Genomic DNA, 27,199 nt, shown 5'->3' with positions numbered 1-27,199 from the left:
TTAAAGACACTGGAGACTATTGGTTATTACTCCAAATTATTGTTAGCATAAACCAAATTACTTGGTAACGAGCAATTTCGAGCAGTTTGATAGTTCATAAAACATTGTGAGAAACGGCTCCCTCTGAAGTAACGTTATTTTTGAGAAAGAGGTAATTTTTTACTCAAATCTTAAAAGGCATGAAGCCTTTTAGTTATAGGCATCTGAAAGCACACAAATTTGCGCAACAATGGTGTTTTTTCTTTCATTTTTCTCTAATTGTAATTTCGATGACCAATTGAGTCAAAATTTTCACAGGTTTGTTGTTTCATGCATATGTTGGGATACACCAAGTGAGAATACTGGTCTTTGCCTTTAAGTTATAAACATGGGTTGAAGAATGGCGTTCAAAATTGGTTGCAATCAAAAGAAATCCACACACAGTTCAAAGCGTTTGGAACAGAAGTATCTCATGCCGCTGCTAGCGTTTTGACAGTCTTTTCAAAAAGTTAGAAGGCTCCGGAATCTGGTGGTACTGGCACCGGAACATGTGCAGGAACACCTTCTTGAAGTGCGGGTGCTTGATGCCGTATATGACCGGGTTGATGGCACTGTTGAAGATGACAATCATGAAGGTCCACGGAACAACAGGATCGCTGTTCCTGATGACGAGTGACACGGCGTACGGAGCGAGACACGCGATAAACGCACACATCACGAAGAAAAGATTCTTCGTAATCGCCGTCTGCCTCCGGCTCAAGCTTGCCTGCGTTGCGCTCCTCTTTAGCGTTGGCTTCGGACTTTTGGGACTACTCGGCGTGGCACGGCTTGACGACGTCGGTGTGGCACGGCTGGACGACGTCGACGGTTCGTCATGCATCTCGACTTCCGACGCCCGCTTCTGCGTCAGCGTCCTTATATGAGCGTCGACGTGGCGGTAGATCTTGAAGTAACACACAAAAAGGATGAGAAGAGGTATTGGGTAGACCAGCAGCGCCCCAATTAGAGAGAAGGTTCTACTGGTTTCCACATTACTGTCTTGGGTGCAGATTTTGAACTTGAAGGAGTAGCCCCACCTACCGATGCCGAAGAGTGGCAAGCAGCATATCAGTAGCGGGTACAGCCAGGTGAACACAATCATTGCCGCTATTTTCTTCGATGTGTAGATGGATTGATAGGTACTCAATGTCTTTGTGATGAGGATAAGACGATTGATTGAGATACATGCCAGGCTCGTGATGCTGCAAGAGAGGCTCACGATGAACAGAGCCCCTGATAAAGAGCAGATGATCTCCGGTAAAGGCCAGCCGTTTAAGCTGAAGAGAGCCACGGCGTTGAAGGGGGAGGCGAGACAAGTCAGGAGGTCGGCAGTGGCGAGGTTGACAACGAAGACGTTGGTCCTCGTCTGTAGCTTGTTGGACAGCACCACGGCAAGAATCACAATGGTGTTCCCGGTGAAACCAAACAGAGACACCAGGCAGAAGACCACACCGATGATATATCTCTGGACCATGTCGTCAAAAACGAACCCCATCACATCCATGGTATCGTTGAGCGATGTCATATCGTCATTTGAAGATACCCCTTCAGTAGTAAACTCGAGTGTTGTCGCGTTGTCATTCGTGGCGTTGGCAGAAAACATACTGAGGGTATCTACAGTCGAAGCCATGCTGATATACTTCACTTGATAATTAACAAATGAACATACTAATATTATTGTCCAAACACTAATATCTTCAAGTAATTGGTTTGTGATGCCAGACGTCGAAAGCCCATCACTGCATGATCACGATTCAATCTGTGGATAACGTAAAAAGAAAGGCAACAAAATGTCAAGCTACTGACTATATACATGTTATCCACATAGTCAAACCTTCCTCCATGGTCAAACCACAGAGCAAGGAACTCCATACCTGTTTATATGAAGGTATTTCCTTACCTCTATGGTCGATACTCACACTATACCAACAACCTGAATACTCGTTTTGAGAGCACTCAACTTGAAAAAGTAAATAATGTTCGTTACCTAGGAGTAATTGTTGACAATAACCTCACCTTGGAATTATGAGACAGGAATCTCAGTATTTCTATTGCCTACAACAAGGTGTAGGCCCATATTCAGTAGGTAGGTTTATGCACGCAGTTAACAGTCGTTTACTTTAGACACTCTTTTCACTACGACCATTCAACCCTGCTTCTGTTTAGCCTTTTGTCAAGGCCTTTGGGGCTTTGACAATTTCGTAGAGCCGTGAGGCGAGCGAGTCGGGTGGCGAAACCTCGCTGCTACGCCACTGGGTGCGTGGTCTCCCCTTCCAGTCGCTTTAGGATATCGGCTCTATACGAAGCTATCCAGGCACAAATGCCTTGACAAAAGGCCAATTTCGATTATCTGGCTCTGTTTGGGGAAAATTTTTCAAATAGTAGAAAGGAAGCTTCTCAGATTGCAGGAAAGAGCTGTTGGTTGTCGTCAACAATTTTGATTACATAACATTTCCGTGTTGACATTATTAATCAATTATGTCGGCAAACCTTGGAACAAAGAAGGGATATTTGTTTAGCCTTTCTTCTTTATAAATGTGTTCACCGCTCGTCGACTATGTACATGCATGAAATGATGTAGAAGTATACTTGAGCCCCTAAAGTGTTACCCTATTCGTCGCTGACTTTGCAAATTCACTCTTATTCTTGCAATATATCTTACCTGTAAAATATGTATAGTGTGCTAGAGACAGTAGGAGTCAACTATCAGTTATAGGGGTGAAGAAAAATGTGCCATAATTGGAGCATGGAGGTAGAAATATTTGTATTTACCTCCATGATTGAAGTAACTCGGATATAAGACCCTATAGGTCTGAGGTAGGGGACCGGTGTTGCATGCAATTATGTCCTCTTTGCAATACTATCCGGAGAACATTATTGCATATGCAATAATGTAAGCCGGACGGTTTTGCATATGCAATCTTGTGAGCCCGGACGCTGCTGCATAATGCAATTGTGTCCGCCCGGACACATTTGCATATGCAGTTATGTCCGCCCCGTGCAAAACCGTCCTTGCAGTAAATTAAACGCCCTTGGTCGACGGAACACGTTCGCCATTTTTGTTTACAAGCTAAGTGCATGTCATCATGATGTCATGAATGACATGGGAAATGTTCGGCCGTTGGGTACTCGCTGCAATCATACGTGAATATTCATGCTGCATATACGTAGGTTCAGTGCATGCACGCTCGCGTTTTACGCGCGCACATGTGCAGTCATGTACATGTCCACCGGACGGTTTTTGCATTGCCCCGGACACGGTTGCATATGCAAAAGTGTCCGGAGCGGACAGTATTGCATGGCGGACACAATTGCATCTGACACCGGCGTCTTGTTTTAGGTCTTCCTTGGGGATTCCATAGCAGAATGGGGACGGGGTGAAGATGAGAGTACCCTCTTGGGTGGGGTGCCAGTGAGCTACGGCCCACCGCACTCTCTCTGTACAACCCCCGATGCCCTGACCCTGTTGCCCGTGCAGCAGTCCCTGGACAACGGACACAGACTGTCCGTTAAACGAACACGTTGCCTTGGAATCAGTCGAGTTGGTCTTTGAAAAGCGTTGGTAACCGTTTGTTATAAAATGCATATGGGTAGAAAGATGTTGTCAACTTTTTGACTGCCATAAATGGCCGACGGTGTTAGCTCGCAAAGAAAAGGAAAACCACGCAATTTCGAGGCAAATTTGTGTTGATCATTGTATTCTACTTTTAAAACATCTTTCCAACCATATGCATTTTATAACAAACGGTTACAAACGCTTTTTTATAGACCAACTCGCCCGATCCAAGGCAACGTGTTCCTTTAAAGTCTCCATGGAAAACCACCAATCACTCAATGGAGATATATCCACATTGTGGCAACTCAAGCCTTCGACCCTATGTCTATTATCTTTCCACCATGCAAACTTTCAAGTATTCATGTATACATTTTACAAGGCCAACCAGTGGAGTAGGGGCGTGGCTTCATGGCACTGTCCTCTTTTTTTGTCACCCCTATAGTCTCGCCATTGATCTGAATCTGAACAATACACAGTAGTCAGCAAAGCATTTTAAGCATTTTAAGATATGGATTCACACTGTTAAGGTATTGGTCAATCTGTCTGTTAACACCCAAACTTTATAGTGCACTATAGTGGCCACCATAATTATTTCAAAAAGGTTAATATTGATTGTTTTGACACTACCGATAAAACCGTTTCCGGAAAGAAACAAAAACAGCAGGAAGGGGAAATATAGAAGGTCCATTGGCATTAACACATCCTTGACATTCCAGTTTGAGCGATTCGAGAATCAGCCAGGTAAATTCAGTACGTGAAACCATTGGGGTAGGAAAAGAAAAACCGATACCAATGTTTCTTTGCAGTTCGACAAAGAGTATATGCACTAGGCCAATGGCTATAACTTAACTCTATGAATGCTCACCATGCAGAACAGCTCTTCTTAGAACTGAGAAATCTACCAAATTCCCCAAATCTACTCTCTGCAGAAGTTTCCCAAACTCCGAAAAAAATAATCCTATACACGGTAAAGCAGAATATAAAGCAAGACAAGTTCTCAATTTATATTTTAAAGGGTCCAGGCTCTGTATAAGCCTTTTTCATGGTGCCCTCCTCGTATTTTTTTTGTTCTTTTTTCTTGTATGTTTTAGGATTATTTATTGTGATATTTGAAGAAGAAAAAAAAAACACATGGTGTTACCGCAAACCAAATATACCATTGATACCTCACCATGCAATGCCTCAATCCCATGTATATATGAATGCTCGTAAAAAATATCATTAATAAATAAAAACAAAGTCGATATTTTCCACACCATTTTTTCTATGAAACGGCCACGCCCAGTTTGAAAATACTTAGTGCATATAATTGGATTTGAGAAATTGCACGGTGAGGTATCAATGTGTATTTGGATTGTGGTAACACCTGTATCGCTACTTGCTTGTAGATTATGTACTTATAAGAATTTGTCTTGCTTTATATTCTACTACCACGGAGTAGATTTTTCTGGCAAGCGAAGCACTCACATGGGTTTTACTGTGGTACTTACCAAGTTATTCCAATACCCCCATGGTCCAAACTTGTTGTGTGTAGTGTCGTACAGTGTGAACGAACAGTACTGGCATCAATGTATATTGACTCTGCTGAGGTTTAGGTTTCCTTAAAAGAAAATTACAGAAGGAAACAACAACAAATCCATGTAGGTCATGGTTCGTCAGCTTCCTTTATGAGAGTCTGGAAATATGGTAGTGTTTACAGACGCCTTTGTGTACATGCGCACCGTACATTAAAGGAAAGTTAAATTGACGTTGACAACCTGTAAGCCTGGTTCATACTTTTTGCGAAAGCGAATGCGAAGCGAATGTCGACGTTACAAATTCGAAAAGAATAATTCGCAGGGGGGGGGGGGCCGCCTCAAATCTCTTGCGAATATCACAGCGAAAAAAGTTGTGACGTCAAATTCACATCAATCGCATTCGCATTCGCAGGAAGTATGAGCCGGGCTTCAGTCTGAGTGTACTGTCTGAAAATGTATATACGAACGGCTGTGTGCAAAAACAGCAACATGCAAGGGTAAAAACTTGTATTTTAAAGGCACGCTATTGTTAATTGCCAAAGACCAGTCTTCTCACTTGGTGTATCTCAACATATGCATAAAATAACAAGCCTGTGAAAATTTGAGCTCGATTGGTCGTTGAAGTTGCGAGAAGTTGTGTGCTTTCAGATGTTTGATTTCGAGACCTCAAATTCTAAACTTGAGGTCTCAAAATCCAATTCGTGGAAGATGACTTCTTTCTCGAAAACTATGCCACTTCAGAGGGAGCCGTTTCTCAAAATGTTTTATCAACCTCTCCCCATTACTCGTTACCAAGTAATGTTTTTTGATGCTAATAATTATTTTGAGTTATTAATTACCATTAGTGCCCACTGCCTTTAAAACCTGGTGTATTATACATTTGGCAAAATAGTAAATTTCTTGACTTGAATAGACTTTCCTACATTGTCGAAATTATTTTTTTCTGGGGAAGAGACCTTGCAAGTCTAGCGTGTATTCCAACATTTTGGGACCTAGACCAACATACATTGTTTAAACAATAAGCAGCAATTTAATGGCAACACAGTGATGCTGATTTTACCTCACAATCACACAATATGCACGTACGTGTTGTACATGTATACACACGATGCATGGAGGTCCAAGAAATAAAACGATCTTGTCAAACCGAATAGGAGAATGTTGAATGGCAAAGAATACACACAATAGATGGATGGCCCGTGACGTCACTGACCACCATCTTTGATGACCAGCAATGGAAACGGGTACGCGTGGTACGTGCTGCATGCCAAGATTCTCTCAGCACATTAGGTGACAACGAACAGGCTGCACTTTGGGTGTCCAGCAACCCACGTGACAAAACAAAACTATGCCCTCAATGTCCTAGCCCGAACATCTGACGTCACACTTCGAGGTTTCACAGGGAATCTGTCCGCCGGGGCTTCTGTCGACCATATTGTAAATTAACATGGGACTGAAGGGGGATGATTCAAAAGAGGGCACTGTTATCAAAAGTAGTTTGTACACTTTCGTAGTATTTGGGGTGGGGGGGGGGGGGGGGGGAGAGGGCGACGGAATGATCTCCTGCCGTAGCCAGAGGCTCGTGAATTACGCAAAAGATCTGCTGTTGAGCCGACGTACATAATCACCTTTGACCTTGCATCATTTCATATTATGGCCTTCATGGTGCTGGAGATTCGCAGTTATATCTGACGTGTATGTGTACATCTTACCCCTCCCCCCCAAAAAAAAAAAAAAACGCGTTGAAGTCTTGAGTCACATGAGGGCGGTATATCACTTGAGCGGCAACGCTCAAGACCGAGGGATGCATGCACCCCACTAAATACCAAAGCAACCAAATGCTCAATATTCAAAAATACTCCAAAATATATTTAAAAGTCTCTCAGCTAGTCTTCACCGATCACTCACTCTACTTCACAGGCCTAAAGCCTAAATTGACCTGGTTTCCTAACAATTTTGAAGAACAGAATGTGGTAATAACTTGCTATACAAATACACGATCTATTAATTATTGCAGACCCCCCCCCCCCCAAAAAAAAGGGTTCTTATTCTAAAGGAGTACCTATAAATAATGCTTTTTGTCACAATTTTTGCCTATAGTGCACCCCGAGATTTGTTGTAAATTTGTTCCATCAGCAGCTTTTGAATGTAACCGTTACAGGACGTTTTTACCCGAAATGTAATTTTCCCGAATATATTCTTATTTCTGTTAATTTGCGAATGACGCAAAACGGAAGCAATTTGTGGGAGTACGCATATACTGTCATAATATTGACACACAATTCAGTTTAAGATGACAAATGATCAATAATTTTCAGTGCTGGATGTAGAGAGTCTACAGTTTCTTGCTGTCTTTGGCAATTTCCTCTGTCCTCTGTCGACCTATTTACGTAAATCTAGACTTGGTTTCAAGTCTGCGATCGTGGCTATTAGTCTACCCGATAGCCAATACATTATTGCTGAAATAGCACCCTCCTGTTAGACTAACCTCCGTCCTGCCTACGCTCACGAGTGTGAGGTTTGGAGTCTATAACGTAAAATCTTGCTCTGCAACTGCCAGGCCAGCCCAAAATCTAATGCTACGTAAACGATGTGTAGTCTTGGTTCCAAGACCTTCGCATGAATTATTTCCCAGCATCGCTACCATGCACGGGCAGCGCGCCGTTTCGCTCGCTATAGCTTTGCAAAAGTCTATTCTTGATTCGATTTCCAGCTTTTCCGTGAACACAGAGTCGTCAACCGAAATGAAATCAAGAACAAAAGCGCGCCCTCTATTGTGTTATCACGTTTACGTTACGTTACGAGTATGAGATAGTGACGACTCGGACCAAGACTACGCCAACGCCAGCCAGCCCAACATCCTATTGCATGTGTTGCTTTTATCGTGCGTTTACTGTGAGAGAATGGCCGCATCTCTGTGGGACATTCCAGGCATAATTGACGTAGCTGTGAAGATGTTGTCCGATCATCATCAGTCGCCGTTATTATGGGACGCATCCTTTCAGCGATTACCATATGATTATCACGTATATAGTCTAAGCACAGCACGCGTCCCATCCCAGAGCCAGCATCAAACCCTGAGCAACGTGACCGGGGTTCATCTTTGATGAAACTGGTTCACCCGTGACTGAATAATACAAAGTCTATAAAGAGAAAGGAACAGCAGACAGCATGCGTCGATAATGTGTATTGTACGATTGAGAACTGCATTGCAAAACCGTTAGAAGAAAAGAAAAACATTATTGGTGACCGAGACCTCAACAGCATCAACACAACGCTGTTGTGTGTAAACAAACTCGTTCGCATCTGCCTCATTAATAACTACAGTTTGTTATAATATTTTTGAGCGATTGCTTGCTGTAAATACTGGTGGGACAAGGTGCACTAATAAGCGAAACTGTGAGTGTTACTCTGCAGCTTGTACGTGATATGCTAGCTGCATAGTTTCCGGTCATGGGGAAAGTGAGTGCATTCCAGATTCAGTTCGATGGAGACAGAGAAGTGTATAATTCAGGAGATGTTATTCGCGGCCAGGTCCGTCTGGAACTACAGGAAACTAAGCAATTCAGAGGTATGTATAAACAGTGCGGCGTTGAAACCAATTTGATGCATTTTCCACTCTGTGCTATAGAGCATGGAGAATATTGATGCAGAGAAACATTGTTTGTACAGGGTTGTTGGTTTGAATACCCCAAAGCTAATCGCTGATTTTACAAGAACAAGTGTAGAGAAGAAACATGTGGTACAAGGTTGTGGGTTTGAATTCCCTAAGCTAACCGCTCATTTCACAATGACTATAATATAATTGGTCGTATAGTAACTCATAGTAACTTAACCACAATTTCAAGATTTGAGCAATTTCAAAGACCGTAAAACCAATATTTGTAATGAGAGCAATAATAGATAGATTGGCTGTAGCCATCTTGGAATTCAAATCCAGTCAAGGGGAATTTGCTTATGTTCCCTCCTTCCTCAATGCACCTTGACGGGAAAAGTATCTAAACAAAGTTGGCCTATCGCTTCGAGGAGCATGGGGGTATTGATATCCTAGCCTGGACCATCCCACTATCTAAGAGGGGGATCAGAACCAAAATTTGTGTAGGTATTTTTTATATACAATTTTGTTTGAGATAATGATCCACACGAAATTGCACGGTTTTCCTTTTCCGTCGCGAACTATCACGGTCGGCCATTTATGGGGGTCAACATTTTGACTCCCATAAATGGCCGACCGTGTTAATCGACAGGGTAAAAAGAAAACCACGCAATTTCGAGGCATATTTGTGTAGAGCATTGTATTCTACTTAAGCAATATCTTTCCGACCATATACATTTTACAACAAACGGTTACAGAACGCTTTTCAAAGACCAACTCGACCGATCCAAGGCAACGTGTTCCTTTAACACATCAACTGCAAAACCAACACGCGTGGGGTGCCTTTTAGTGGCAGCGAAATAAATGTATGTGTGTCAATAGAAGAACGAGATGTTGGGAAAAGCACTTGAACAGTAATGGATTCCATTTTGTTCTAGAGGACCTACTGTTGTTCTATCAGATGGAAGAACAGGTGCTGTACATGTAGCTGTTCGTTTCCCCCATTTAAATCAACGTATTTACCAAGCTGAGGTCACTTGAACAAATCTCCCTCTCGTTTGGTGAAATAAAAACCAGCATTCATAAAATTATAGGGAAGGTACACGTTTGGTAATTACTCAAAACAAATATTAACTTAAAAACTGACTTGGTAACGAGCATTGGAGAGCTGTTGATAGCATAAAACATTATGGGAAACGACTCCCTCTGAAGTAATGTAGTTTTTGAGAAAGAGGTAATTTCTCACCAAAATAATAAAATACTTCTAGCTAGAAGTCTTTAATTCTTATCTGAAAGCACACAAATTCGTCCAACAAGGGTGTTTTTCTTTCATCATTTTCTCGCAACTTCGATGACCGATTGAGCCCAAATTTTCACAGGCTTGTTATTTATGCGTATGATGGGATACACCAAGTGAGAAGACTGGTCTCTGACAATTACCAAACGTGTACCTTCCCTTTAATGTTATTCCAAACATGTTGGCATGGCGAAAATGGCGGTTAGCTTGATCGGAATATGTTTTGATGTTTAGAAGCAGTACCATCTGTTCGAATCCGTCCGAGTTCCATTATATAAAACAATGCTCATGCGCATGTATTTTTTTAATGGCCTACACTACACGATGTCTCTTATATTATAAACAAAATATTTGTGAAAAATATCTACACGGTTTGCTATCAGCCAACGGTTGTTTTAATTTAACAGTGCAAGGACACCAGCTTGTACTGCATAGATGGAATCCCTACTACTGGATCTATCGAGCAATTAAAATAAATGGCCATAAAAAAAAACCTCGGTTCAAATTAATAGTTCTCTAACGTGTAATATTACCCGTATTGACCTGTGTTTTCTAAGGGTATATTTTTTATTATTAGAAGGGCACGTTGTATCTACTACCCAATGTCAAGTCGTAAACTTTGCTGAAATTCAGTCATATGACTATAAAAAGATTTCAATTGTGTAAAAAAACAATCATTTTGAGTGCCCTTATCCAGTGCTTTTCTGAGAGATTTGCGAAAAGCCCTGTTACGTAATCACTCTCAAAACGTCATCTCTGGGAGCTCCAATTTGTAAAGCCGCTTTGTTGCAGCGTGGAGGCATAACAAAGCAAGCTCCCAGAGATGACGTCAGCATTGTCCTTTGACGCGCGCTCTCAACGGCAGAAGTGTTTTTAGTTTTTCCAAAACCTTTAGGTTGGGGCCTGATTTTTTAGTCGATAATTACGAAAAATTCAGAAGTGTGCACATATCAAAATTACATTGAAATGGTGAACAAGTGCATTATAAACAAGTTACAATACCATTTCCGTTGAAAACATTCCGCTCAGGTAGCTGTTTAACATGGCGGGGTCTAAGGTTTTCTACCCCTAAAATCAACGTAAACCATTTAGTTGTAGCCCTTTTTTGCAGGGGTTTAACAATCAATAAATCTTCAATTGACTTATTCCTCTTTCGTAATTGTAAGATGGTGCATAAAATTGCAGCGGTTAACTTCCTTTTTAAAGCCTCCTTCAAAATATCCATCATCCCTATCCAGGGGCGGAACCAGGATTTCCCAAACGGGTGGGGGTGATTTATACGTGGCGACTCTGTAAGGGGGTGACTTTGTAAGGGGGCGACTTTGTCAGGGAGCGACTTTGTAGGAGGGGTGACTTGGTAAGGGGTGACTTACAATTTTGGGATGATCATGATGTACTTCAGTCAATTGAAAGAGAGCTAAGTTACATATGACCCTGGGGGTGACTCTGTTAGGATGCGACTTTGCTAAATTAACCTCCACTGTCTCTGTTAATCCGTTTTGTCTTGTCTGATGTTTGTCCGTTTTTCTTGTCTCTCTGTCCGTCCACATGTCCGAATTACTACAAGCCTCGGCTCATCAAATCAGCCTCCATAATGTTCAAATTTCTTTGCTTTTGCAAGCCTGTAATACTCAGTCTTTTATGTTCAGGATTACCTCGTACTATACAACTTTGTTTGTGACTGTGGAAGTAAATGTAAATTGAATTGGAAAACCGTGACTTGTTGAAGTGCTGATCACACAAATCTCGGCTATCAAATCAGCATCCATAATACTGTTTCCTTTCTTTGCCCTTTCAAGCCTATAATAACTCTTTATTGCATGCAATATCATCAAGTATTGTACTTCTTTGTCTGTAGTGTGACTGTATGGAAATAAAAAAATTCAATTGAATCGAAAAACCTGACAGCGAGAGGGCACTAGGGGCACCAAGGGAATCAACGCAATGCAACCCCGGTGGCATGAAGTATCGCACCTGTACCGGATAATAATTGACGTCGCTGTTTGTCTCTGTCATGTACTTGGTAATGGCAGGACTACAAATCGTCCCGTCTGGAGGGGGGGGGGGGGGAGCTGACATAGTTATTGTATAATGAAAAGATAAACCCTCGTGCCTAAAACAAGTTAGCTTTACAAACATACAAAATGCACCCCCTTGTATTAATCAATCTCCTAATGATTAATTAATCAATTTCTGTAAAGGGTAGTGCCCTATAAGAGGTCATATTCATTGATATCCTAAACTGGGTCATTTCTACATTCAAAGGAGGGGGGGGGGGCTCAGGTTCACGAGTTTCTTTTGAGGGACAGAAACAAAATTGCACTGTTACTTAGCACATAAGCTTCCCATGTCGAAAACAGAAAATCTTATCATGTGACCGGAAACGTGAGCAGTGACATTTCCATGATGTAATTTTTGAAATCAAACAGAACAACAATGTTCTGCACTGTCCGTTTTAAAGGGCTTTGTCGCCAAGATCGAAGCAGGCCTATGGCTGTACAAGGAATTATGTAAATGACGTCACACTCTCAAAAAGCGTCATCTATCTGGCCTGAAAATAGGAATTTCACTGGACTACTACACTATTTCGCAAACAATGCGCGTCTATCATAATTTTTAGAGTCAAATCTTCTTCATTGGCATAATGTTTGTGTACGATTTTGACTCCCAAAATGGAGGACCTTATAGGCGTTATCCACAGATTTGAGAGGGAGGGGGCGCTGAGGAAAGGTCCATAATTTTATGTACAAGCCACAGGCATGCTTTGATTATGACAACATAGCCCCTTTAATTTACTTCGATATAGGCACCCTTTAATTCAGACTTGATTGACATTTTCATATTTCTATAGAAAGACAAAGCGATATTAAGTTTGATCGCGATAATTTGTTTTGACAAAATGCATTCATCCCTCGAGGGGATGAGTACGAGGTAGATTTGAGTTAATCCAAACAGGAATGTAAAGAATTGACCTGGGGACGTTTCTCATTTCTGTGTAATATCTTGAGCAAGTGATACTGCGTCTCGTATTGACATATCAATTTCACAAAGAGGCAGTTTGCAAAATACAGCAATGTTTTGTCAACATTCTCTCGGTTCAAACACGGTATGCATCAGAAAAAATTTGAGTGATATTTCTTATCTTGATTCAAAGTAAAGATAGCGAGGAGAGCTCTCGACTCTTCACCCCTTAATAAGTCGCGTGTTGTTTGTTTCACCGTATACATACTTCCCTCTAGTTCTGGAAGGCACAATGTTAACGTTTGCCGCCATTTTGTTTTCATGTGTATTTAGCAATAGGCTTACACCTTCCCCCTTGTGGGGTATTTTACACAATGGAACAAGACTCCAAAAACGTGTTTGAACCTGAGGCATTGTCTACATTATCCAAGGCAATGAATATAGCCGTGATACCTGCATTTACTTACAAGGCCGCAAACAATAATATAAATGTAAATTTAAAGAAGATCGCATGCCCAAATATAGTTTGTATTTGCCAAACGGCTTCCTGTCTTTGAACTAAGATAAAGTACACGTGCCCTTTAACATAGAGTTTTAAAAGTTTAAACATTTTGTTTGGTGTTATGAGTTTAACACAAACCGTTATAACGATTTGATAATTTGAAATATTTGCTATATACACGTGCTACCAGTGTTATCAGTACATGGCGGTGTTGGGTTTTGTTTGAATGTTTGTTTATGATTTGTTTGTTTGTTTGTTTGTTTGCAGGTCTTCGGTGTTTATTGACTTGTTTGTTTGTCTATTTGTTTGTTTGGGTGTTTTTTCTAGAGTGTAGGAGCGTTCTTTAAAAAAAATATGTGGTAATGTTCGATAGTCTTACTTTGTATAAGTGACAGTGGCTTGTCAAATCGGGTTTGTTTTGTGATTGTGCTTAACAACATACGCGTCCGTACACCCATAATCTGAACGATTCATTTTGTTTTGATTCAATCCCACGAATATGCATCTGGCCTGCCCTTTTACCAACGTTGGAGCAGACATGTTTCATGCTGTAGTTTTGTACAAACCGCGATACTCATCACAACCCTTTCGCTCAATCTTCATTAAGTGCTCCGATGATGCGTTTCGATCGTCAAACCCCAAAGTCCATTACCTCAGTCTTAAGACGCTTAACGGTGCACACTGTAGCTCAGGAAATCCTACTTAAGTAAAATCGAAACCTTCACGTGAGTATTTGGAAAGCATTTAGAGCGATTATCAAATTTAGAATTCCCATAGATAAAAGGTAAGTTCAAATTGACTCCACGGTCATTAGAGGCCAATGGAGGGCACACATAAAACCACGGTTTAAATCAACTGACCTTTATCATGGCGAACCCTGTTTTGTCCTACCCGCTCAAACCAACGTATAGATACCGAGGCTGCAAGGAAAAAAAATAGTCGGGTATCCTTTTGGTGAAATGACAATCGGTATACCCCATTATTGTGATTGGAGCTCAGTGATGCAATTCTATGACTTGGAATTGTGAAAATAAACACCTTTTCTGAAGCTTCCACCCTAGCATGCATCAGTGAAAAGGACACAAATACACAAAACATTGCCTACCAGTTTAATGTCTGCGAATAGACAAAACTATCTGAATGGTTACCATAATTTATGATTAGTGTGCGCTTGACTCTGTATATTCCGATTCAAGTGTTCCAAACATTTTTATGCTTTCAATTCAATTCAATTCGATTCAATTACACATTTATTTCCATACTTCCATGAAAAATATCGACAAGTACATGGAATAAAGCAACAACAAAAACAGAATAAATGTAAAAATTTAGTATGTTTTGCGAAGCAGAAGCTTGTAAAAAACAGCCAGACAGACAAACAAAGAAACAAAACAAACGGACCGACATGCAAACAAAAGGACAGACAGACGTAAGACACGACAGCTACTCTGGCACAAGATCAGAGGAAATACAACGCGTTCATATAATTGGCGAAAAGATAGCAGAACAGTCCAATGAGAAGCAATACAAAATAAATATGCTGACCAAGACATAAGTCTGACCCCCTGAGAACCAAACCAAGGGCAATTCTACCCGGGGGTTAATGGACCGTTCCGTCTTTCCGCTAAGCTCCGCCCACCGCGCACGTGAGCAAGACACGTGTACGAGCACTCCCAATGACATTCTGCACGATTCTGCCGCGCGTGCCCATATACGCGCACGCATGACCGAGTTTGTCCCACCACAATCATTGCTGTGATTGGTCAAATGGGTGAACGCGCACAGTTTGATTGACAGGCCGGATCGGTCCATTGAAAGTAGACTGTGTGAACTCATATATCCCGTAGGCGTTTGATGAGTCTTCCTCATTTTGCCATTAGGCAACACGGAGATTAGTTAAAATACCAAAGGTCGTCCCTGGCAGAATGGCTTGGTATATAGCTTGACCTGAATAACGTTTAGTAATTATCATGAAGACAGTGCAGCAAATTAAATATTTAGGAAAGAGGGATCTGAGATGAATGAACATGTTAGATGAAAAAATATTTCAACTTGCTATATTTTACTAATCAAATTTAACGGGGTAAACAATGTTTATCTTCCAGCTCTCGCTAAAATCACATCCACCAAATCTTTTAAAACTAACGCCATCCAAATATTCGATCCCCGTTCATAGTGAAAACTATACGAAAACGGTCAATGTTTAGCAGGGTTTTTAATGTTCACCTCAGGGTGGGGGCACTTAAAATACAATGTTTCAGAAAAAAAAATTATTTCTTAGGGGCCAGTGTTCATATTTCATTATGAGTCACATTTCACAATACTATAAATAAAAGATCCAAACAGAACTGGATGTCGCATGTTCACATCTCGTTCTATAGTCATTTTTTCTTTGTTGCCCAACCCATATTAATTAGAGTTAACAAGTTAGTTCCCCTGTAGTTCATTACTTTTACTTCAGTAAGAAATGTTAACCATTATAAGATTTAAAAAAAAAACGATATTAAAACGGCAGAACAGACTGGTGCGTCTATACTTTTCAGGTTAGGGTTAATTTATGCCGTATTTACTCAAATCTTACCATTCTTCCAGACGTGATGACAGCCTATAGTGCACGACGGTTGATCATCAAATTAAAGGCTGGAGCGAAATGGCAAACTGCTCGGGGATTCATTTCCCATGGAATATAACGGTACAATTAACAATTGTCACTACACTCATTAAATGCCATGTATACCTTCTTAGTTCTTGTAAATTGTGCAATTAACGCAGTGAGTTATAGCGCAATTATAACGATTATTTGCACTCACGTAAATTTACTTAACTCTTGTAGGCTACATTGCGCAATTAGCGCAATAATACGCAATTAGCGCAATGAGCCATAGCGCAATTATAAGATTGAGGTCACACTTTACAAAATAATTGCTAAACCATATTGTGGAAGTTATGGTGGGGTTATTGACATCAAACGATTGCGGGAAAATGACACGTCTTTAATCTAAAATACTACTTCAAAAGGTATATTATTCAGGATTGGTCGAGCCGGCAAATAGTCGCTGACACTGTAATACAGTGTAAATGTTTTGTGTGATCAACCTTAAGTCATAAAAAACCAGTAGCAATTATATGAGTCGCGAGAAAGTAGTGCAAAAATTAACATTCTTACAACATTTTTAAAACCAACCGAAATCAGCTGTTGCGTTTTCAGTTTTCTGTCTTCAGATACATTTTTCTTGAATATGACTTCATTTCAGAGGGAAATATTTCACAGACAAAATGGTTCCAGTCTGAATTTCATAATAAATAAGCATTCAGGCTGCAACTAAACAGCTATGTTTTACTATCCGACGTTGATGAGTTATTGATATCTCCTAAGAGCCACCGCAATTGACCAACATGATTACTGTATCAGGATCAATCTCTTTACCTTGTACCGATAATAGTCACACCAGGTTTCCGAGAAGAGCCTCCGGCTATGACCATGCTTTTTGATGTAATAATTTGTTCTCAAATAAAATAATATGATATACCTGAACTAACAGTGACCTGTGGTTAACTGATAGAGTACAGTATTGATGGATACAAAACCCTGGGAATCATTATGTGCTCAAAGTAACGACTTGTACAAAGACTACATCGTGATTGTATTAGTTACTCGTGCCACATGTTCCATGTTTGAACATAATTCCAAGATTGTAGATTCAGGATTCAGAATTCAACATCGCATTTCTGTCTACATGTATACAATGTTATTTTCTCATCATGATTCTTAGATAATATGTTTATCCCATTATTAAAACAGATCTAAAAAGATAAATAGACGAACAATTTATTTCACACTGACAACATTCCATATTAACATTTTACATCAATTCATGGACAATAATAAAGCAAATGGAAACATGCAAAAGTTCATGTAGAAAAAAACAGTGAAGAAAAAAGGCTTGTTCCTATTGGTCAGACAAAATCAAATTTAGAAAGATATAGAAAAGGTACAGTTTGACAGTCGAGTACCAATTAATATTATATATGTTTTAGAAAGAATTTGCTAAAAGGTCTTTTGTAGTTTTTTTTAAAAGAAAACAAAAATCTACTTTTTTCCAGTTTGCCACAAATTTACATTATAGGAACACGTTGCCTTGGATCGGTCAAGTTGGTCTTTGAAACGAGTTTGAAACTGTTTTTTTATAAAATGCATATGGGTAGAAGAAAGATGTTGCATATGGGTAGATAAAAGATGTTGTAAAAGTAGAATACAACGATCCACACAAACATGCCTCTAAACTGCACGGTGTTCCTTTTACCTCGTCGACTAACACGGTCGGCCATTTATGGGAGTCAAAATTTTTACTCTAATAAATGGCCGACCGTGTTAGTTCGCACAGTAATAAAAGGAACATCTTTCCAACCATATGCATTTTATAAGAAACGATTACAAACGCTTTTTATAGACCAACTCGTTCGATCCAAGGCAAACGTGTTCCTTTAAGACTAATCAATTACGCTATGCCCCGTTGAGTGAAGCTGGTTCTGTAAAGTGAGGTTCAACAGTTATTCACATAAAAGTCACATTTTTAATGATCTGCCAGTACCGAGAATATAGTGACGACGTCAAGGTATCACTATTTGTTTAAACGTTGTCATAACACGGCTTTTCTTTTGACGGTACCTTTTCATCACAGTCTAGCATCCCGATACAACCTAACCATCGAGTCAAACCAAAGACAGAAGACCTTTTCTTTTTGTATAATGATTTACCGCGATAAACCTACAGTGATTATAATTATCGTCTGCACAGCATGGCAAATCTTGCCCTACATACAGATTTTAAATTTAAAATGCATCTGCTCCTAGGCTTCCAATTCATAATCATTTTATCCATATAGAAAGTACGATGGCAAATGAAGCCCAGCGGGATATGCATTGAGAATGTATTATAGTGGGAAGGCAACTAATGTGTATCATTAGCTCCTGTTATTCTATTTTTGAAGGCACATCCGCTCGAGGTGCAGTAGAACTGTGTCACTTTATTATCAGGGATAATAAACTTGTCATTGAATCCTGGGGTCTTGATGCTGAAAAGTTACAGTCAATGGATCGAGTGCAAGGTTTGATTTGATGGGGAGAAAAGAGGGCAAGTCGCTTGGCGAAGCTCATGGGGGTGAGGGGAGGAGGGGGTTCATGTGGATGGAAGGGGCGCGGCAAGGCAGGAGAGAGAACCGGGGGACTAGGAGGCGAGTGAGGATGCAGGGAGTTGGTCTCATTCTTCCTCGATCTCCAGAAATAAATAATATTAATGTGAATGCCATTGCTGGAGGTGGCGGTTTTTTTTCCAAAACGACATTGCAATGAGTTGGTGGAAGAGCAGGCCAATTTCGTTATGACGTAACCTGACGGAAAGAGCCAATCACAGCACCAGGGGAAAACATATTGCAGTGTCGTTTTTTTTGGGGGGGGGGTGGTCACATTCTCCCCCATTCCTGGCTGGAATTACAGAAATAAATATGCACATTTTAGTCCCTTTTTGTCTGGGTCAAAAAGTATACAGTGTATACAGACCAATGATTTAGACAATCTTCCTCCTGTCATTCGGGGATTTATCTCTGTTTAGTAAAGCTCACACGACTGACCTCTATCCATGTTTATCTGTATTATGTGCGCTATGATCTTGATAGCACCTTACTTTTGAATGTGAGACATTGGAACGCTAGGTGGCAGCAGACTTGGAAAGTCCCACATTTAGTGCGTTCCTTTAGTTTCCCTGGGTCGACCCCGGTGTGTGGCGGTTTTTTCCCAGGACGAACGTGTGCAGATAATTACCCACGTTGGCCCTGGGGGAAAAAAACACCACACACCGGGGTCGACCCAGGGAAGCTAAACGAACGCATCCATTGTTAGGTTATATTTCGTCTGAACTTTTGACGTCACACTTCGATTATCCTTGCGAACATGTTTTATGTTACAGATACACCCGTGATAATAGACTTTATCTGTTTTACTCATATTTTAGGAATCTACATGCACTGGAAGGGCAGGGCTGTTGTGACGTGGACTGAGATAGAGTCACGTGGTAAATCTAAAGTGACGGTGCTGTACGTAGCCGGCGAGGACTATTTCGACCATTACATCACCATCTGGGGCAAAGGTACAATTCAACAGCCTATATCTCTCAACCAGTTTATTTTATGCAAATTTAACAAAAATGGCTTTCAAACAGTTACTACTCCACTCTGAATTATAACTCTAATTTCGAACAATGTCTTACGATAAAAAAAAAATGCGAATGACATTTTTTTCGTGGAGATTGTCTGGAACCGCGTGCCTGTAAATTGTCTCATTTTTTAGCGGCACGGTCCTATTAACGATCCGAACGTGATTTACCATAGAATACTCTCAGCGTCTGCTTTAGATTTTTTCTCCTCGGGTTGATGGTATCCTTAAAATATGTCTTTGTATATCTCAGATGACTTATCTTACAATAACGATATCGTAAAAGCCTCGCGCAATTTTTCTTTGGGAAGACGAGCTTCTTGCTGTAATCTTGAGTTATTTACTTTATGAAAACGCCCATCCGGCTTTCAGAATGTCAGTAATCTTGTTTGTGTTTTCTTCTTCCGGGAACACTACATTTAGACTTTGTTTATGTCTTTATGGTAATGGAACCGAGTGATATCTAAAAGTGATGAAGCATTTTAACCGGTACACCTGAAGACACACGTAGACGCCGAAAACCTCAAATGGGTAAAACGCGCGAAATCGGGCGTAGGCACTGAACATTCAAATTATACAACAATATGTTCGAATGTTTGAATCGAATTCGGGTATAGTTCTGAGCACACGAATTATGACCCTCCTTTAACTGCAACCAATCTGCCTGCATGACCGCTCTATTTGTGCTCAATCTCCGCTCGGTCTGAAACCATGACAAAGGTCAGCGGGGAGCCATAATTACTGCGCGATGGTCTGAGTCGTTCAGCTGTGTGGCTAAAAAGGGTATAGGCCTACTACTTGCAAATCGCAAAGAATGGTTTGTTGTAATAAGTGGATGGTTTTGTTGCTATATAACTTGGTATACAATCTTGCAAATTGCACAAGATGGTTTAATTAGTGAATGAGCCCGGATGTAATTAATGAAATGTATAATTCAAGGTCAGATGTACACGCTTAGAGAATCTTTATATTATTTTGGCGCCATGAAATTATTACAATATGGAATCGTCTGGTGCTGTTTATGCACGAAGTGCCTGCCTGGAATATCAAATCATAATTCTGATGTCAGTCTGTTGTTTAGCCTCGGTTGAATCTCCTGTACGGTTTTCATTTTGTCCAACGACATGGGTACCAAGACTAGATTGCTGGCCAATCAACTGGTTGTAAATCTCAACTGGTTGTAAATCTACAGTTCGCTCATATAAAGAAATTGAAAAGGGAAGTAATAGACATGGTGCAAGTCTCGCGCGTATTTGAATTTGTGGACCCGTTTAAAAAAAGTGCACAAGTTTGTTTTCTTTATGCGTTAAAACAACCGTGGGACCAAAGTGGTCTATGTTCCCTATATGATTAGTGGTTTGAAATGCGAGTTTGATTCATTCTTGAGGTGACTTCTCTGTATTCCGACACCCCTATATTCCGTCACAATGTTCCGACAACCCCATCGTGATTTACATGCTAGGGTTAGGATATTAGGGTTAAATTTAGGGGTTATAGGAAAACACTATTTGCGTTAACCCATTCATAATACCCTACAGTTGGTCAATCGTGGTACTTCTTGTTCGTGTACAGATCGGAGTGACATAGACGACACCAAGTTGGAGTTACCGGCCGGACAGCACTCTCTGCCGTTCCAGTTCCAGCTTCCGACCAGACAGCTCCCGTGTTCGTTCGAGGGAACCTTGGGCTATTCCCGCTACGTGGCCAGAGCCGTTATTGACCGTCCATGGACTTTCGATCACGTCACGAAAAGGGCTTTCACCGTTTCGGGAATACCCTACGATTTGAATAAAGTTCAAAATCCATTAGTAAGTTCCATGTGTTTTAGTATTACATTAAAACAATTCTGGGTCAGATGACTTCTGCGCTTTCCGGGTTTATCTGCAATTCAGTGGTTATCCACTAATACAAATGCAACAGAAACAAAATGTGTATATAGGCTATGTATGCTCTCAGTATAGGCCTACTTGTTAAGGTTTTCAAGTCAGTGGGATTATATGATGCACTCCTCATTTTTTTAATGAAGTTCATAATGTATTTTCATTGAGGCATTTTAACCAAGGTTTTGTTTGTTGATTTGCTCCATCTTCACAGGCACCTGTATACAATGAAGACGAGAAGACCGTGTGTTGTTTGTGTTGTGCAACCGGCCCCGTGTCAGTCAGTGCCAGTACCGACAAGCGAGCATATCTACCGGGTGAGACTATCTACATCTCGGCATCTCTAGACAACAAGAGCAACCGAAGTGTACATTCACTGGAAGCAGAGCTCATTCAGGTATTACTGTCTATAGACTGGTCCCCTGTCTTTATCCGTAAGACAGGCACTGGTCTTACAGGCCCAATCATTTCATTGGATAAACGTGCTGTGACGTAAGCCTTTCATGTGGTATGATTGGTCCGAGGTAATGTAGTGTCAGCTTGCACTTTTGACCGGTTGCATGCAGCGTACGTTTATGTTGTTTTATTCACTGTGTAATAAAAGTATGTGCACATGATGTTCAGGCAATGACTGTCCAACTTGTCTTTAGTTTACCTAATCGTATAAACGCTACTATCTTTGTCGCGTTCCCAGCAATCCAAAAAAAAAACCAAAACAAAACGGTCACAAATTGACCGGGATTCCGTTGTGGCAGAAGATTCTCCTCTCTTCTTCTGATAGCGCCCTCTTTTGAAATCTACTCCCCCAGCCCATGATAACTGTTCATACCTGTTTTCCCTCTTGTTAGCTTCATGTTGGCTGTGCAATAATGAGAAGTTTAATTATGCTATATAGTGTTGCTTTGCATTCCCCTTTAAACAACTAATGGGCAAATCACATTACTTTAATTTACCCTGTCAGTTGATCCTGTAACCTTGATAAAGGTGTGTTGCACCTAATCAGCTCCGGCATACACAGTTACTGTATGACAGTTATGGAGCTCCCCTCTTCTCCCACGTGTGCTGTGGAGTCAGTTAACATTAAATTGGCTTCGGTCGACCTTGCGTCAACAAAAAAACAGTTAAGTCGGCGACTGATTTTCCGGATCACACTGCGCCTGAGCCGTTACGACCATGGGGAACATTTCAGTCGGCGATTATTTACGACCTGAGCGTAACTGCGATGATTGTTTGAAGACAATCTGAAACAGTCGCCGCTCGAGAAAAAAAAATTACAGTCGCAAAGTAGAACAATTTCAAATTTCAACCAATCGAAGGCTTGACGATTTCTCAGTTGTTGTGACCTGAGCATATTTTGTCTGCGCGTTTCTGACGGTTTGTTGCGGGCGCAAGAAAATCAGTTAACTTATAATAATATTGCTCATCATTTCCATTGACTATATTGCTTTTTTATGACTTCTGTTTAACTGTCGAATAAATACCACTTTATTGATTGCTTTTAACTATTGTTTTTTTTTTCTTCCCAACTTTGGTTTGACAATATTGATTACTTATATTGAGAAACAATGAACACATTGTTTGCATTAGTTTGTGCTTACTATTATACTTTTCTCACTGTTTATAGTCAGTAATTAGGCCTAATAATTATACAAGGCAGGATGGTGTATATCGCCTGGATACCGCACAATCTCTCGTAATAATTAATAGTACAGCAATATTGATAAAATCTGTATGGCCATTCCGTAGCCTATTTGTCTCCCACGTTCTGCTATAATAGAGTCAGGGATATCAGTTAAACCCAAATTATTGAAAATTATTTGTTTGATTATTGTTCATTTCTCTCGCAACTTCTGTTCAACAGTCAATTATCCATATAAGACTGTATTGATATTCAACTGCATTATGCTGTAATTGTTCTCTCCATAACTTGTACCTTTTTATTGATTACCAATTGCATTATGTATTTTTCTTTTCACAACTTAGCCAATAACACCTGATTGATAACCAATTGCATTATGGGTTGTTCTTTTTGACAACTTTTTTTACAATCGACTAACAGAGTTAACTCATTGGTCATCATTAGTTTGCGTTCACCATTTTCTCTTCTCACTCTTTAATAGTCGGTTAACTATTATGCAAGGCGGGATGGTGTAGGGTCGCCTGGGTACCGTACGACATCTCATGTGGTAACCAGTGTCGTCACAGAAGCCTGTGGTTCTTATGGCACAGCTCACTGGGACAGAAAACCAATGGTCATCCCACCACTGCCACCATGCAATCTACAAGGGTGTAACTTCATTGACATACGATACTACGTTAAGGTGATCACAAAAATATTTAGATTATCGCAACAGCCCATGCTGTTCAAATATTTTTCAATTATCTTTATACCTTGTGCTTTTTTTGTTAGGAAAACAATGGAAGTAAAGTTTAGCCCAAATGTTTTTTAAGCGTTTATTGTCACCATACATGTTTTGAAGTGTTCATCACTGTCTAATATTTAATGAGTCATTTTTCTCGTTAAAGTTTACTGCCGATGTAGCGAGTACACCTTTTGACGTGGATATTATGTTGGAGATCATCATAGGCACTATTCCACTGAAGGGCCATTGCTACGACAGTCTGTCGTCTGACCAGCCCGGCTCCTCTGGAGGTTTGTCATTATTTTGTCTTAATACAATATTCTACAATAATTATGATATCACAAGCTAAAACAGCGCCCTCATTGAGGTTAAAAGGAAAACTTGTCATTGGCCAAGAGTTGTGCGTTGTGCATTGTCAACTTTGTGTCATGGATAAAATATGGGTTTGGAAACAGAGCAATCATTCCTCGTGACATTGTTGAGAATAAATCGAAATGTAAAACCGAGTGTGTCGTGAAGGGAAGAGTGAACACATACATGTAGACAGCCCTGTGCATGCAAATAATTGGATGAGATAAAAGTCTGACAGCGAGAAACGTTTTTATGATATTTATTTGATATAGTATGCATTGTATAGAAAGTTTTAAGTTTTAAAGAGACAGTTTACTTGAACATGGAACTTTGTTTAGAGAAAACAATTTCCCAGGACATGTCCCCTACGGGAAATTAAACATGGGCTGGAGGAGGATGACTCAAAAGAGGGCGCTGTAAGAAAAAAGTTTGTACACAGTTCGCCGTATGGGGGGGGGGGGCGACAGAATATCCGGAGGACAGAATCTCCTGTCACATTATGGACAGTCATATACAGAAACTTTCACTTTTTTGTTCAAAAGAATGTACCTTTGTCGTCTCCTCTCATTTTGAAACAGCGCCCCCACCGTCGTACGAGGCAGCGTTCGGTATCCAAAAAGAGATCCGAGACGAACACGATAATGAGTACGTCTTCGGCAAGTTGGTCTTCACGCCATTCTACACCTTCTACCGATCAACGTCTACCGTACAAACACACCGCCAGTCGGCTATAGAAAAGTCAACAACCGTCTAGTTAAGTACGCAAGCCTAACTGCCAAATATTAAAGGCACTGGGGTCTAGAAAGATAGTCCTAACTTTTGGACTAGTCCTAGGACTCGTTAGGAGTTATTAAAAAACTTAATACTCGTCCTAAATCAGGACGAGTATTAATTCGTCCTATAGACGATGCGACCTCTGACGTCACACGAAAACTATTACATGATTCGCGCGCACACCGCCGGGCAAAACCTTTGTGTTTTTGGCAGAGAGCTAGAAAGTGTATGCAATCTTACCATGACGACGTGTCTTTTTGCCCGGCGAAACATGACGTATACAGTGTTTTTTCAACAGAGGGCGGTTTGAATGTAAACATAGGTTACATCGTCTATAGGCACAACTCGAGATAGGACTAGTCTTAACTCCTTGTGAAATCCGTCCTGGAAACGTTCGGTAATTACTCATAGTAACGAGCAATGGAGAGCTGTTGATAGTATAAAACATTGTGAAAAGCGACTCCCTCTGGAGAAACGTAGATTTAAATGAGAGGTAATTTCTCACTCAAATGTTTGAAACTGGGGAAGACTTCAGACCTGAAGCCTTTTTCTGGCTTCTGAAAGCACACAAACTTGAGGAACAAGGGTGTACTTCTTTCATCTTCTTCTTGCAATTTCAATGACCAATTGAGTCACTAGTTTCACAGGTTAGTTATTTTATGCATAATGGGATACATCAATTATGAACTGGTGTTTGACAAAAACCAAGTACAACAATTCTCCTCTGGAGGGATGTACTGATTGGAATATAGATAGATACCAAACCTGTCAATTGCCTTATAAGAAAGTGAATTCATTGTTTAGAATACTCCCTATTATAAGGCCGTGTCCAAAATAGCAACTGGCTATGGCTGTTGCTAATGGATGTGGCTATACGGGCTTCCTACATGCGTCAAAGCATGCCAACAATGGCGATCAAGCCACATCCGAAGCTATAGCCGCTAATTCGAACACGGTGTTTTAGTCCATTGGTAAACACCCGCTCTGATATTTTTTCCCTCCATAAAGTATATGTACTTTTTACCTTGATATATTATAGTTACATATTTATTGGAAAGGTGTATTATTTATTTGTTAATTTATCTTTCTGACTATTGATAACAAAAGGTTTGTATATAGAGAGTCCCATTTTATCCAAGCTTTGAGAATTTTCATTAAAATACCCTTTTTGGTCAGTTGATTTCGAACAGGTTTCTGCTTTAATAGTAAGCACATAAAGATATATTACTCACCAGTATAGCGTTTTCATAAAGTAGGCCCCACCGAATGTTGGTCATGCAAAACATATGGGGCTATATTTATTAAAGATAGCAAGCAAGGCCATTGAACTCGTGGACATGATTCTCCGTGATGGTGACGCTGCTGATACTTTTACCAAATTTTTAAACACAAATTTGAATTTTAAACGTTAGTCTTTCTTTCAGTTAGGAGGTTAATAATATTTATTGAAATTAAATAGAAGTTTACTTCAAAACTTGACTTGGTTAGTGTATCAACCCACTTTTTAATGGTGTCGAGGATGTTTTAACCAAAATACCGATTACATATCCGAAAATTAAATAGTTTTTATATAGTGGAGCTTGTTTTGAGTTTTTAACGGCTTGAATTTCATTTCAAGAGAAATAAAAATGTAACTATTGAGATGATTATTTAAGTTTTCATGGTTGCATTGTACATGACCTGAAACTTCCATTCTCATAATACATGTATACTTTTCAGATTTAGCAATAAAAGTTATATCTTTAGCAATGAGTTTCGTGTTTCAAAGAGTGACATTAATTCACACTGTCTCGTTATTCATTTGCTGCAGTAGTTTTGACGGTCTCGAGCAGAAAATATTGCTTAAAACGTTTCTGCTAAGCAAAAATATGCAGAATACCAGTTACGTATTGTACATGTGACATGGTATTTTTGTTGGTAACCTTATGCCGGTACACCTAATATTTTTTCCTCCTTGACTACTCGGTGTGTTTTTCTCAGGGCCCTGACTTTGAACTCATCCAATGTGAGACGTATGTCCCTGGGAAAGCTGTCACGCTGGAGATTCTGTCCTCTATAATTTTTGGGAAATTAACGGAGTGGGCTAAGGAGGATATCTCAAAAGAGGGCGCTACCAGAAGAAGTCTGTACACGCTTCGCCGTATGGGATACAAAACCTCCTGCCGATAGTTCAAA

The 27,199-nt window shown here is 40.3% G+C and overlaps 2 protein-coding genes across 3 annotated transcripts; one reads left to right on the top strand and one right to left on the bottom strand.

The window, feature by feature from the left end:
* Nucleotides 1-355: 355 nt before the first annotated feature.
* On the bottom strand, nt 356-6,224 carry LOC117295291 (rhodopsin, GQ-coupled-like). 2 transcript variants are annotated; one of them, XM_033777849.1, is made up of 3 exons: nt 6,152-6,224; nt 5,065-5,174; nt 356-1,777 (listed from the first exon to the last, which is right to left on the bottom strand). In XM_033777849.1, exon 3 carries the CDS (start codon nt 1,646-1,648, stop codon nt 461-463), a length of 1,188 nt encoding a protein of 395 aa, XP_033633740.1. In that variant the 5' UTR covers nt 1,649-1,777; nt 5,065-5,174; nt 6,152-6,224; the 3' UTR covers nt 356-460. The 2 variants fall into 2 exon arrangements, with proteins under 2 accessions (XP_033633740.1, XP_033633741.1); XM_033777850.1 differs by lacking the exon at nt 6,152-6,224 and having other exon boundaries at nt 5,065-5,524.
* Nucleotides 6,225-7,956: 1,732 nt separating this feature from the next.
* On the top strand, nt 7,957-25,235 carry LOC117295805 (arrestin domain-containing protein 3-like). The gene is made up of 7 exons (XM_033778567.1): nt 7,957-8,662; nt 19,457-19,591; nt 21,229-21,464; nt 21,751-21,933; nt 23,657-23,857; nt 24,063-24,189; nt 24,829-25,235. The coding sequence occupies exons 1-7, from the start codon at nt 8,545-8,547 to the stop codon at nt 25,002-25,004; spliced, it is 1,176 nt and encodes a 391-aa protein (XP_033634458.1). The 5' UTR covers nt 7,957-8,544; the 3' UTR covers nt 25,005-25,235.
* Nucleotides 25,236-27,199: the final 1,964 nt, after the last annotated feature.

The sequence above is a fragment of the Asterias rubens genome, chromosome 10 (genome assembly GCF_902459465.1).
Source record: "Asterias rubens chromosome 10, eAstRub1.3, whole genome shotgun sequence".
Taxonomy (NCBI): domain Eukaryota; kingdom Metazoa; phylum Echinodermata; class Asteroidea; order Forcipulatida; family Asteriidae; genus Asterias; species Asterias rubens.
Note: the sequence above shows the minus strand (reverse complement) of the source record. Positions and strands in the feature narration are given on the sequence as shown.

What these genes read in the sequence shown, in the direction of transcription:
- LOC117295291 (XM_033777849.1), bottom strand. Translation starts at nt 1,648, where the DNA reads ATGGCTTCGACTGTAGATACCCTCAGTATGTTTTCTGCCAACGCCACG.
- LOC117295805 (XM_033778567.1), top strand. Translation starts at nt 8,545, where the DNA reads ATGGGGAAAGTGAGTGCATTCCAGATTCAGTTCGATGGAGACAGAGAA. An exon ending in GGAAACTAAGCAATTCAGAG is followed by an intron (nt 8,663 to 19,456) that starts GTATGTATAAAC and finishes CTCATATTTTAG; the next exon opens with GAATCTACATGCACTGGAAG. An exon ending in ACATACGATACTACGTTAAG is followed by an intron (nt 23,858 to 24,062) that starts GTGATCACAAAA and finishes TTCTCGTTAAAG; the next exon opens with TTTACTGCCGATGTAGCGAG.